Source organism: Drosophila melanogaster, chromosome 2R, assembly GCF_000001215.4.
Source record: "Drosophila melanogaster chromosome 2R".
NCBI lineage: Eukaryota > Metazoa > Arthropoda > Insecta > Diptera > Drosophilidae > Drosophila > Drosophila melanogaster.
The window spans coordinates 5,760,607-5,774,576 of NT_033778.4; the positions used below are offsets into that span (position 1 = coordinate 5,760,607).

At 39.0% G+C, this 13,970-nt stretch overlaps 1 protein-coding gene and 1 non-coding gene across 3 annotated transcripts, besides 6 other annotated features; both read left to right on the plus strand.

Annotated features, from left to right (window-relative positions):
* Positions 1-255: 255 nt before the first annotated feature.
* Gp210 (Glycoprotein 210 kDa) lies at positions 256-13,718 on the plus strand. 2 transcript variants are annotated; one of them, NM_001273785.1, is made up of 19 exons: positions 256-456; positions 528-1,587; positions 1,988-3,355; positions 3,415-4,165; positions 4,225-4,542; positions 4,882-5,013; positions 5,074-5,273; positions 5,334-5,597; positions 5,847-5,972; positions 6,085-6,190; positions 6,679-6,800; positions 6,857-6,955; positions 7,014-7,247; positions 7,308-7,454; positions 8,737-8,889; positions 9,864-9,999; positions 10,200-10,250; positions 11,310-11,384; positions 11,461-13,718. In NM_001273785.1, exons 1-19 carry the CDS (start codon positions 302-304, stop codon positions 11,592-11,594), a joined length of 5,631 nt encoding a protein of 1,876 aa, NP_001260714.1. In that variant the 5' UTR covers positions 256-301; the 3' UTR covers positions 11,595-13,718. The 2 variants fall into 2 exon arrangements, with proteins under 2 accessions (NP_001260714.1, NP_610184.2); NM_136340.3 differs by having other exon boundaries at positions 11,461-11,886.
* Positions 1,742-1,818: a mobile genetic element.
* Positions 4,574-4,713, plus strand: scaRNA:PsiU2-35.45 (small Cajal body-specific RNA : PsiU2-35.45). The gene has a single exon (NR_048045.2). It is a non-coding gene; the product is annotated as a small cajal body-specific RNA : PsiU2-35.45 (small nucleolar RNA).
* Positions 4,736-4,784: a mobile genetic element.
* Positions 6,479-6,530: a mobile genetic element.
* Positions 7,892-8,245: a mobile genetic element.
* Positions 10,484-10,842: a mobile genetic element.
* Positions 13,003-13,205: a mobile genetic element.
* Positions 13,719-13,970: the final 252 nt, after the last annotated feature.

Below are 13,970 nucleotides of genomic sequence, written 5' to 3' on the forward strand. Positions count from 1 at the left end.
TGAGTTGCAGGGTATCCCGAAAATGATGTTATTTGATAAATATTTACAAGCAAAAACCCAATTTTATTTGTAAATAAATATAATTATAAAAAAAGCTGTTATACGTAATATGTAAGTCTTCGTTTAACTTGAGGTACAGATATACAACTGATTATGATTTACATCACATATAATAAGTGATATATTGGTATTTTTGAAACCCGTATAATATAATTTATCGATAGTTGATATTTGCGATATTGTCATTCTTGTCCATCCCTATCCAGCATCTCGTTCCGCGCGTGGCTCGTTTGCCGGCACGATGGATTCTATTCTTTGCATGATTTTGCTGATTTTGGTAAGAAATCATGCTTCTGAGGCAGCTAGGTTGAACCACCCGCGTGTGTTACTACCAATATTCGAAGACAAGGCAATAAACTTTACCCTGGAAGTCGACGAGCCGAACTGCTACAAATGGTAAATCGGCGTCATACAGATATAATTTTATAACTTCTAGAACTACTACTACTACTATGCTGAACTTGCAGGTCGTCCTCACGCCAGGACTTGATATCTGTCATGCCCATTTACAAGGGCTTCAGCGAATGTGCATACCAGGCGGTGGTGACAGTCCGCACTCACGATCGTCGGAGGAACACTGCAATCGTCTTCGCCGAGGAAGTACAAACGGGCGAGACGCTGCGTTCCGACGTGATTGTGGATGTCATTGCTAGTCTAAATGTGCGCACCGCCACTCGACAACTTTACCTGGAGGAGGCGCCCGCCATGTTCGAGCTGCACGCCTTTGATGAACAAGGCAACGAGTTTTTTACCTTGGAGGGAATCGAGTTTGACTGGGAGATTTTGGAACCCGGTAGCAAAAGGCCCACCGCAATGCGATACCTCACGTTCACGGACAGTCCGTACCACACTGTACCGCCCACCATTGAAAAGTTTGAAGCCGACGGCAAGAAGGGGCACATGATCCTCCTTGAGGGCATTAATACTGGCACCGCCAAGGTGACCATCGCCATGCCTCAGGCCGAGTACAAGCATGTGCGGCCAGTTGAGGTGTACATCAGCGTTCTTGCAAACATTATAATTGAGCCTTCCGAAGTCACCATAATGGCTGGAGACTCCGTCTCATTTCGCATTCTGCAGCTGAAGATGGACCGACTGCACGTTATAGACAACAATCAGTATTATTTGGAGGTGGAGGACTCCAGCATTGCATACCTTCGTGGAAACAGTGCCACCGGAGCGGCTCTGGGTCGCACCCAGGTCTTTCTGCGAGACCGCAACATGGCGGACTCTGATGAGGTCCAAAAGGGACCCAGCGCTCTATTGACTGTGGCATATCCGAATAGGTTGTCCATCAGTCTGTTGCCCCATCTCAATTGGGTGACAGTACAAGGCGAGCATCACGCTATAGCATTGGATCTTTTTGCTGCCGACGGTCAGAAGATCACAATGGGCACTAAATATTCAATCAACTCAGAGGTGGATGAATCCTTTTTCGCCATTGTTGATCGTACTCGCAACGGAAGCCGCCTTTTCGGTCAAGCAAAAAAAGAGGGAATCACTCAGGTGTATGGCTCATATAAAGACGTAAGTTTATAACTAAAATGTTTGTTATATATATTACTCTAGAAAATATGTGCATAGATATAACCCATTAAAAAGAATCGCGGTATTATCATATAATTAGGCGTTTGTCCACTTCTAAAAACTAAATATTATCTAACAAAAAAAAAGCCATTAATTAAAATTTGTTTTTATTGCTTGCCGACCGCTAAAAATAATTCATTTCGTTTGCCCACCTCTTTTATAACGAAGTAAATAAAATATTAAATAAGTCAAATAAATATCTATTTTTATAAAGTCAACCGCAGTGATATGTAGAATTTTAAATTGTTTGCATTTTTTATAGAAGGTTAACTCAAAATAATAGTCCAAAAGTCTATTTGTTATATTAAAAGTTCTTATAATATTGTTATTTATGTTGCAGCTGTCGGTACAAGCTGAGCTTCAGATATTTGAGGAGCTTCAGTTAGCGCCAACCAAGGTGGTGTTGCCATACGATCCTAACAGCTTAAAACCTTTAAAGCTGCAGTTTCATGCATCTGGCGGAGATAACAACTACGCTTGGTTCTCCGGAAATCCACAGGTGATCCAGATTGACACCCAGGGCCAAGCCACAACTGAAATCCGCGACGTGAAATCCGCTTACGTGAACCAGGAGGTACTGAAAGATGGTGGTAAACTGACCGCCCACACCACCGTCAAGGTGGCTCTATCCAAGAACCAGAAAATTTCCCGTGTGGCACATATCTACTTTCTCCCCCCTGAGCGCCTTCAGATCACGCGGAGCAACTTTGAGACCGCCCTGAAGGACTTCGTACACGTGCATGTGGGCGTATACGCTCGAATAAATAATTCAGAGGTTCCCTACACAAGTTGTGATAATCTTCACTTCCAACTAGACTTCAGCCAGCCCATTCTGCAGTTGGAGGGTAATGAAGGGGCGGAGGCTGCTCACGAGGCGTGTCATGTGCTTCGGTTGCGGGCCACCGCTGTGGGCACCACCTCGCTACGCGTTTCCTATATGTATATGGACAAAGTGCTTTACGACATTATTGATTTGTATGTCTTTGAGCCATTAGTCGTGCTAAATCCAATAGAAAACGAGGTTGTTCTTCCCGTTGGGTCATCCCGTAATATAATTTATGCTAATGGGCCGCAGCGCAGTTTTACGGTGGCAGCAGAAATCATACAATCTACCGCTTTTGATGAAAAAATATTAAAAGTGTCTAAATTAGAGTTCGACACGCAAAATTTGATAACTGCGTTCACCGTGCTGTGTCGTGAGCTGGGCGAGACGCAGTTCACTTACCGAGTGCATAATAGCCTTCCCACCTCAAGCTTTGCCTTATATCAATCGGAGGTGACCACAAAGGTGCATTGCGTCCGTCCTCGCTTCCTAAAGCTCTACGCTCGCCATAACCTGCGTGACTCCTGCCCCCTGGAGAAGCGCACCTCGTTATTATTCCTGAAAGATCCAGAGAATAAAATTGAAATTGAAATCGAGGTACACGATTCAAATAATCGTAGGCTCATGAATATCAGCTCACTAGGGCTTGACTGGGAGTTTTCCGCTGGTGAAGAGCGATACCAGAAGAACATTATCCCGCACCGTCAGATTTCTGAATTGGAGTTCAATCATGGAGTTACCCTGCCGAGTCGCGACCTTCTTGTCTTGACATTGAGTGAAGTGGCGACCAACTTCCGCATTAAGGGAACGGTGTCCCAGTATAACGACAAGCTACTTGCCCAACACGGTATTCACGCGGAGCGTCCTCCCTTTGGAATCAAAAATGTGGGTAATCCTCTTCAACGTTAGTAATCCGTAAAAATTTAATGATAATTTTTTTACAGCCTCAGACGGGTTTAATATACACTCCTCTGATTGAAAATGAAATTAGGTTACACGCCGTTAACAGTACGTTGTTGCCAAAAGATTACATGAGCATTTTTCTGGCCTCGGGCTATAGCGAGCGAATACCAATCGCCCAGGGCAGCGGCTACTTGCAGCTGGAGCTCTCCGAGGCAGGTATTGTTCAAGTTGAATACAATGAAAATACCCGAATCCTAGTGCTGACGCCACTACGCCTTGGCCATGTTCGTCTTGAGTTGACCGACCGTTGCTTAATGAACGAACCCAGCCATTTATCCATCTCTGTGGTTGGAATCGGGGCTATTGAGGTAGTTAGCATGGACCGGCTAGAACGCACTACTAGAATCGAAGCTATCGTAAGGCTTTTTGATACCAATGATAATCTCTTGCTTGTGGACCAGAGCAAACTTAGTGCGTACGATTTATCCGAGGTTGTCGCAGACCAAAGTATACTGAGCGTGCGCCTAGGCGAGCAGGAAAATGTAGGACCCGGAGAGATCCGCTACACAATTACGGGCAACCAAGTCGGCGAAACCAAAATATTATTTCAGTCTGGCAAGGGCATTTATAAGGTGGCAAGCGACCCTCTAAATATTCAAGTTTTCGCTCCAATTCGTCTCTTTCCGCGCGACTCAACTCTAGTGGTGGGCAGCAGTATACAGGTGTACTTCCATGGAGGACCGCACCCAAATACCAACATGATAATCTCAGTGGAGAAGGAGCAAGTAGCAAGTAAGTTTTTTTGTGTATCATCTTAAAATCACGTAATCCCTTTTGTTTTTTATCGTCAGCTATAAGCTCTACTGTTGTTACGGCCCATAAGCTGGGGACCACCAAAATCGTAGGCAAATGTCTTCTAAAAAACCCTGTCACTGGAAAGGACGAGGTGGTCTCCCAGGACTCGGTGGAGGTACACGTAGTGGCTCTGAAAGGAGTACAGATTCGAACGCCTTTGGTCCGCATTCATAGTGGGGCCGTAATGCCAGCTACCTTGTGGGGTCTTTCTGATTTGTCGCCCATGATTTTGGGTACCTTGCAAAACACTAAAATCTCCTGGAAAGTAAGCCAACCACAGGTGGTTGAGATATTTAATGTATTTACAACTGCAGGTTAGTATACTTTTATCTATTGTTTAAAAATAAACGTGTTCGGATACCGCTGTAGAGATAAGAGACTGTAGCTCTATGGCCACCAAGAGCACGGATAACAAAAACAATGTATTCTTCGATGAGCCTGCCTGAATGAGTTTCAAAGCAGGCACAGATACGGAATATACAATAGTTTCTATGACTGTGATATTTGATGATGTGAAGCGCTTCCTTCCGCTTGTTACACATTTTTCAACGAATCTCTTTTGCAAAGAGTTTAGTATAACTTAACCTCTGCAATTGGATACATAGTTTCTATACATAACAAATAGTAATAAATTACGTTTTTTACTACTGCAGGAATAGAGTATCAGAGTGGGGATTTGATATCAGTTAGAGTAAGAGCCCTCAATCCTGGAAAGGCAACAATCACGGCATCGGTTACTTTGGCAGACGGAACAATACTGCCACCAGCTACAGTGGACTTACAAGGTACGTTCAAGCTGAAACGGCCACCTATGTCTACCATAATAATTAAAAATTGTATTGCAGTTTTTAAAACATTGGAGCTGGTAACACCAAATGCCATTAAAATGGATTCAATTTTGGCTGCGCCGCGAAGCATTCTTCAGCTTAAATCTAATATGGATAATGTGGTCTATAAACTGGACGATCGAAGTAATGGCATTGTCAGTGTAACACCAGATGGCCTTGTACACACAAAGGACTCTCTTGGCCGTGATCTGATAATTGTGAGAACCTGCTTTTCGAACCCTACACGGGAGGACTTGAATTTAGTATTTTTAATATAGGCGACGACCGCGGACCAATCCCTACCCATAGGAATTGAAGTTAAAAATGTGCAATACATTTTAGTAACGCTGATGCCAATCCTCAAATTAAGAGAGCTTGAACACAAAATCCCGCGTGGAATGAACTTTGTGTTTAAAGTGTCGCTTCACGACAATTTAGGCAACGAGCTGTCGCACAACATCGAGGATTTCAACGGACTACGATATGAACTCGGCAACAAAGATGATGTGGATGTCCAGATAGATAATAATCTAACGTTTGCGGTAAGTGTAATTAAGTCATATGATTGTAACGCTCCATCATTGCCATGTCAAATTGTATACTTTCCTTTCTCCAAGTAGTTAAAGAGAGCCCAATTTTTTTTATCTCAGACCAAAAAGTGTAAATTCATTTAGGTTTTAATTATTTGAATGAAAGGTTCGGCTACTTGTGTCTTAATTTAAAGCGAATACATTCGCATTTTAACATTCAAATGTAATTTATATTTGTCTGTTACACTCATTTTCGTTTAGTTGAACTTGATGCGAGAGACCAACAATGTCATTGGCATTAGTCTAAAGGACTCAACGGGTGTCAAGCACTCCATGGACTTCATAAAGCTATCTGTTGTCGAGTCGGACAATTTATTTCCCACCAAGGTATTTATTCTCCCAAATAAGTGGAACTTGCTTTCTTACTTATAAATGTTTTAATGGAACATCCGTCGTCTGTAACTTATTTGGCTTTGACAAAACTTTATCCAACCGGCAGACTATTTTCTCTGTTGGCGACATAATTTGTTTCGATTCACCTTTAACGTTGTCATCGACTTGGCGAAGCTCCAATGAGCAGATAGTTTACATTAATAAGCATACAGGTGAGTAATTTACTGCTTGCATTCACTTTAATCCCACCTTTAGTGAGCATTGGTATACCCTTGCATTTAAATCACAATTTTGGGACGCTTTTCCATAACGCCACTATGATGTTTTGGATTTTATAAAATATATATGTATATTCGTATCCATCTAGTCGAGTCTAAAATTTAAGCCTTTCTGTTTAAAACTCTTCAAAGGGAGAACTTCTCAGATCGATTGTATATATAAAATCACAAGTATTCTTTTCTTAACATCGAAAATGAGCGAAGCCGTCTACATCAAAAAACAAAAGGGAATGCTATAGTTGAGTTCCCCACCTATCAGATACCCGTTTTTCAGGACAAGACTGATAAAAAAATGAAAAAATATCAAAACATTTTTAATATGCGTGGGCGTTAGGTGGGCGTCGCACTCGCACTTTCTATCTTCACCCCAAAATTATTTTACCCACTAAGATACATAGTTTATATCCTCCTCTCCATTACAGGCATTGCCCAGGTGTTAAGTCATCGACTAAAGCCGGGAGAAAAGATTGAGATCACTAATGGCGACGAGACAAAACGCGGCGGATTTTTAAAGTATGACCTGGAAGTTCGCGAATCGGATACGGTATTGCATCCATTGTTACCACCTTTTGTCAGCATCTCAACCAATATTTCCTACAGATTTTGTTTGTCAAATCAGTGGACACATTTAGCGGACCAGAATATCGGGGACAACTAGTTATTCGCAACCATTTGCAGTCCGAAAAGTATAGTAACCTTGTAAGGAAATTGTAAAAAATAACTGTGTCTTGTCCTGATACATGCTTCCCTTCCGTAGATTGCACAAAATGTTTCAAAATGTGCCAGGGAATTGGGAAGCGTACCGGTGAATTTCTTTACATGTCGCCTGGCGGCCAAGGATGCTCTGGGACGTAATTTACTAAAAATGTATAAAGTTGATGCATTGTTTGAGCCTAGCATCGGGCAGTACTCTTGTCGACTACAGTTGCTCACCGGTTTTATTGAGTTGCTAAGTATTGTCAAGACACACGACGTCTACCTGGAGCTGGAGGTCAGTCTCAAACAGTGTAAGATGTTCATTAAATTAAACAAACTCTTCTCCTTTGAACAGGCAGTGGTGGCCAAAGGAGTTTCCGATAAAATGTCATTGAAATTAGTACCCGGTATCAAAGTTTTTCCTGAATCAGTGCGTGTCACCGACCTAAAGCCACATGAAATTCATATAAGCGGACTAGACAAGGCGTTGCTCAAGGTTCAGGTAAGTCGCTGGTGGGGCTTTGGGCTCAAAAGTCTTCTTATTAACTCTTGCGGCGTTCTGCATACTCATATTCTAATGTCTGTGGTAATGGGTGTGTATACCAGATTTGTTTAGAAGTCTGATCGAACTTCGAGATCTCTAAAACCATAAAAGATATTGAGCATGTAAATTTACCCATAACCTGTGCTAAACTGTTTCAAACGATTTCGCCTACAAACAACCCAAAACAGTCAAAAAAAATCTTTGATTTTTTCAACCATCCAATTTATTTTGGATGCGTTTTATCGTTTTTTCCCTGCCTTCTAATTAACTGTCAGTACTCACTTAGTTTACATGGACATATCCTATGACAGTGTCCAAAATTAATAGTTGACAAGGTGTAACACGCATTCAGCATTTAAATGTGAACATATTTAAAATCCTGTGTAAAATAAAACAAGAGAGAGCGGTTTAGTCGAGTTCTCCGTTTATCAGATACCCGTTACTCAGTTAGTGTGAATGCGAACTCGAAATTTCATCATTTTTCTTGGATCTTGATAGATATTGGGGAATATAATCAGAAAAAGTTAAAAATTTGTTCAAAAATGTGGGCTTGACAGTTTTGTGCGGTTTGTGAGCGTTATAGTAGGCGTGGCAACATTGGTCAACAAACTGCGTCTTTAGAATCTGTATGCTGAATCGCAACCTTCTAGCTTTTATAGTTCCTGAGATCTCGTTTATACGGACAGACGTTTATACGAACAGATCGACTCGGCTATTGATCCCGATCAAGAATATATATATCTTATACTTACTTTTCAACGAATCTAGTATACTCTATTATTCTACGAGAAAAGGGTATAAATACACACATGCAATTTCAATATTGTAAACAAAATCTATCTATCACCTTTGATCAACAAAAAGATACAACTTTGAAATGAGATATTATAATTTCTTTTGCACGGGTAATTCGGTAATTCCATTGTCCATAATCTAAAAAAGGGAACGCAATAAACGCTGTGATTTCGAGAAATATAAAGCTAGAAAGTTGAGATCAGCCATGCAGGCAGGTTTTGTTCGAGAGAGAAAAAAGACAATTTGCACCCCGATTATACATGGCCAATACGAGTCAAAGATTGGGTTTACCCGATCTGCTCTTTACAGCTCTTAACAGATCTCTGGTGTGCACTTTTTATTCTTCGCCCAGGGAGTGTGAGAAGCGGGTATCTTTTAGTCGAGATTTTAAACTTAAGTGTGTGCTCTTGTTTCCTTCCTCTTTCCTTGTGCAATATTTACAAAGGTGAAGCCATCGGATTCAAAATACTTTGCTGTGGACTTTATCGAGCATGGACATGGTTTAAGCAAATATCGTTTGGAACTGTTTGATGACCTTCCGCTGGATGAAAACTTTTACATTTTAGTAGTTTCACCGGACACCAAACAAAGCATCGAGGTGAGTCCTTATCCCCATTAGCGGATAGTAAATGTGCTAGTAAGTGTAATAGTAAGTGTGCTTAGATGCGTATGAAATGTAAATTACTTGTGGGAGCTTATGCAGATCGAAATAATGCCTTTACTACCCAAGTTTCTTTTAAATATCTGCCTGCACCACCCTATACCCAGCAAACACCACAATAATGATACACACTTGTCTGACCAATATCTAAAGATATTCTTTTATCGACCACATCCCGATATCGCTAAGATGACATTTAATGATAATACGTGTCACTCCGTAAAAACCTTAAGATCTCAAACAGAGAAGAAAAGTCAATAATTTAAAACTCCTCCATTTTTATATTTGATTAGTTGGCAGTATCTATCGAATAACCTTTAAAATAAATTGCAATACATTTTTGTGAAAAATTTAAATTCATTTATGAAAATCGTTTTATGTTACATTTATTTAGAAAATGAAACAAAAGAAATCACTTATCAAAAATTATAATGATACAAAAATGCTTAAATTATTATTTATTATTAGTTCAGGTTTTACGCACTAACATTATTGGAAACCAGTTAACCAAAAATGTAATATAAAAGCTCCGGGATAATGATTTAAAATATATATATATTATGATGTTTTGCCTGTTATGTCGTAAACTATCGGAAATATTCAACAGTTTTCATCCGCTAGTATGCGCGGAGTCTTATACATCGAACGTCTAGACTTTCAGACCGCTCAGCTAGTAATCTTGATCAAGAATTTATACTTTAAACGCGTCGGAAACGCTTCCCTTTACTTTTCTGCATACCTACATATTTATTATATTTTACGAGTACATGGTTTTCTTTTGTTGTTTTATTTTAATGGCATTCCAAACAGACAATTAACTTCATTCATTCTTTTAATAATACACCACGAGAAGTTCAATAATTTCTTTAAGCAATTGATTGATTGATTGATCCCATTTTTTGGTCTTACAGGTGCCCATTATCGGCAATACCATGCTGGCCCCGAAGTGCACTGACCGCCGATATGGCGGTCCTCTTGTGTATCGGATACTGGAGAATTTGGGCTTCGTCCTGACTACGACTGTTATTGTAATCATTTCCATATGGGGTAAGTTGGTACACAAGGTTTTTATCTTTTTACAAGTTCCGATCATTTTTATTCACCCCATGTCTTTTTACGTGTAATTCTTTAAGCTAATAATATTAATATTTAAATTTTAATATTTTCACCTTTTAATGTACTTATTACAGCCAGGACAATTTTCTTTATACAAACCTTGTAATTGTTTTATTCTAATTCTATTGCAGTATACATGTCTTGCTTTCAAACTCAGGGCGTCACGCAAGTGAATTTTGAAGGTAAGAATTATTTAAATTCATGATAACCAGTTTTCTATGCAATAATCATACACGTTACTCGAAAAAGGGAATTATTGTCTAATTGTTATTGGCAAAAAGCGGTTTTAACACTTTCATAATCTTCAGTCGAGTCGATCCAGACAAACCCCAATATAATACATTGGTCTTGCACATTGTGGCACCGAATTCGTTCTTTCATTTCGATAGATATTGGATAATATAATGAGGAAAAATGGGCGGTTTGTGGGCGTAAGAAAGGGCGCGGCAAAAAGTTGTTATCAAATCGATAGAAATTTGCAAGACTAGTAAATATAGAAAACAAAAATGTGAAAATATTCTTCAAAAGTGTGGGCGTAACAGTTTTGGGTGGCTTGTGGGCGTTAGGGTGGGCGTGGCAACATTTGGAAACAAACTTTCGCTGCGGCTTTTTCTGGAAGCTGCATGCTTAATCTCAACATTCTAGCTTTTATAGTTCGTGATATCGAGGCGTTCATGCGGACAGACGGACATGGCCAGTTCGACTCGGCTATTGATCCTGATCAAGAATATATTTGCTATATATGGTAGGACCCGCTTCCTTTTGCCCGTTACAAACTAAACCATTTGCTTATGTTAGTAGTAAATAACAATGCAAAGCCTGCAGTTCGACAATTCATCGCTACTCAAAAACATCACAAAATCGACGGCTACGTCGACACAGCTAGGCACTTGCGCGCTATCTCTTTTCGAAAAATGTAATGGGATGAAGTCGTGATGGTATTTGATTTAGCGAGAAGCTTAAGCTGAGCCGACGCTCTTATTCGGCAATCGTAGAGACCTCAAAATTTTAATTCTTCGCTGCGCAATGGAACAAGCAAATCGGGGAAAGTACAATAAAAGAAATAAATGAAATCGCGAGTTTTATTTCTAAGAGACTTGCTCCCGTAAACTTTTTGCGAGAAACACTCCCGAATTCCTTTTATTAGGTGTCTAGTGACTCTTTATAATAGCCTGTAGAATCCAAATTACAATTTGATATTTTCTTTTTAAATAGTGAATATAAATAACCTCTAATTACAGCATTCAAGAAAGGGAAGTCGAGGACGGAGTTGATGCAACAATCTGGAAGAAGCAGTCAAGACGATACATTTGGTGGTGCGTTTAACTAGGCCAGCTGTAAACAGTAATATTTACTAATATTTAATATTTTCAATTCTTTTTTTTTTGTTAGACTCCTTTAACGTACGTAACTTTTCTCCGGATCGGCGAAGACCCCCATCGAATGCTTTGTCGGAGTCGTATATTTATGGACACCCTCGTTTGAACTCTTCAAACAGATCAGAAAACTCGACTAGCTTTAGTTAGTTGGATACGTAAATTAAAGACTGTCAGCAAACTGACTCGGGTTTTTTGTAAAATAATATAAGATAAACTCAGGCATTTGTAATACTTATATGCAGCTTCTGTCCTTTAAAGTAAATTCTTCTCATCCTGACGCCAGAAAAATAGTTTGTTAGGATAAGTCAATATTTGTTATGGAATAGAAGAATTAAAAAAAGAGTGAGATTGCAACGTCACAAGTTTGTCAGATAAGCTTACGTTTGTTCTACGTTTCCGCAAAACACAACTAGTTTTTAAATAAACATCAATTAAAATGAATATATATGTACATATTAAAAACCGTTCAAATGGTGAATATCATTGTGAACGGCAGCCTACGTAGGAACGTTAAGCCACGAGAAGTGGTGCGTAAGGAGACTAGAGCCGTAAAGCTGAAAGTCTGTATCCTGATCAAAATGTATTTCAAGGCTCTGTTTAAACTATATATTATATTGTGCAAAGTGCAAAGGGAAGCGTATGCTTGACGTTCTTAAATCATGGGAACTAGGTAAGAATCTGCACTCTAGAATTAAATATAAAAAGTGGATTCGTTTTTTTTTTTGGTTGTACGGCTCAAGCTCAAAATGTTCAGCGAATTTTTTGAAAACTTACAAGCAAGAATTCCGTGCTTACACTTTCTGAGAACCTTACGTGCTATATGTTATTTAAATGGTATTAATACAAATGCAAATCATTGCATTTACATTTCGAATAAAATTTAAAGCTCAAAATGTAACATTTTTCAAAAACAGATAAGTGTTTTTACCTAAATACAAACATTTTTCAATTGCCAACTGCCGTCACGGCTATTTGAATTGTGTTTTTTCCGAAATATGCTTGAATTTTGGGGTATCCCAGCCGTTCTTAAATTTATTAATTTATTTATTGATAACTTGGGATACACACTCAAACACTACGGCACGTCAGCTGTGCGATAATATTTCGTTGTTATCTAAGTTTGTCTCTCCCACGCTCTCTCTCTCTCTCTCTCTCTCTCTGCTGTTCGCAGTGCAATTAAGTGCTTAACACATTCGCTTTTGTAACCCATGCAAGCGCACATGGGTACCAAATTTCGCTCACAAAATAAAACACATTTGGAAATCGCTACCTATATAAAATCCGTGTTTCTCTTTTCTAAAAATAGCTTAATAACTTAAAAACGCTTGTTAGCTCAACACATATATTGTTTTTTATTTATATAAATCCATGAATAGTTGAGATGATATCGACGAATATATATGTATATTCAAAATTAGTTTTTCGATTATATGATATTTGGAACACGTAATACATAAGTCCAAACATTTACAAGAGAAAATAATGTAGTCGAATATGCTATAGTAGAATATATATGGATTACTAATTATCGAACCCACAGTAGGCGATGCAACATTTTTACACCCATTACTCGTAGAGTAAAAGGGTATACTAGATTCGTTGAAAAGTATGTAAAAGGCAGAAGGAAGCGATTCCGACCATATTAGGTATATACATTCTTGATCAGGATATCCGAGTCAATCTAGCCATGTCCGACTGTTCGTTTGAACGTCGAGATCTCAGGAACTATAAAAGCAAGGTGGAGATTTAGCATACAAATTCTAGAGGCAGACGCAGCGGACAAAAACGGGCACCACACTGCCACGCCACCACTTTTAAAAAATATGTTGCTTTTTTCCTTCTTTTTATTGGTCCTGTAAATTTATATCGGTTAGACGCGCCCTTTGTAACGCCCAAAAGCCTCCAGAAACTGCCACGCCCATACTTTTGATAAATGTTTAGATTTTTCTTTGTTTGTTTGTCTCGCCAATTATTATCTGTTTACCAAAAACAGTGGCCGCTCCCATCCTCTCACCTACAAAACGTTCAAAACGGTCACACCCACTTTTAAATAACTTATTTGCCATTCAAATACCCGATTTCTGAAAAACCAGCAGCAAATTTGGAAAAAATGGAATTCTTCTGGTTACCTTGCATAGATTATATTGACTTCAGTAAAGAGTCCGAAACAAATTGAAGTCATTTCCAAATTTTTAAAGTCTTCTGTCTATTGCTCGTAGTATATTAGCCGGAACGGGCCGGACCACTAAATCTTATATCTGCAGCGGGAATAATTTAAAATAAAAATTGAGTTAAAAATTACCATCGTTGTTTTTGATCATAATGTGTTTTTTGACAATATATATTTATGGTTTTAATTTGATATTTATCGGATATAGTTGGAAAATTATTTGAAAATAATAAAAACAAAATTCAAGTTTCGGAATAACGATTTAAATACTTTACTTTTTTTTTAAGTTGTGGCTATGGCGGTAGCTTTTGATTGGGGACAGCCAAAGAGGAATTGAATTTCTCCATGATGTA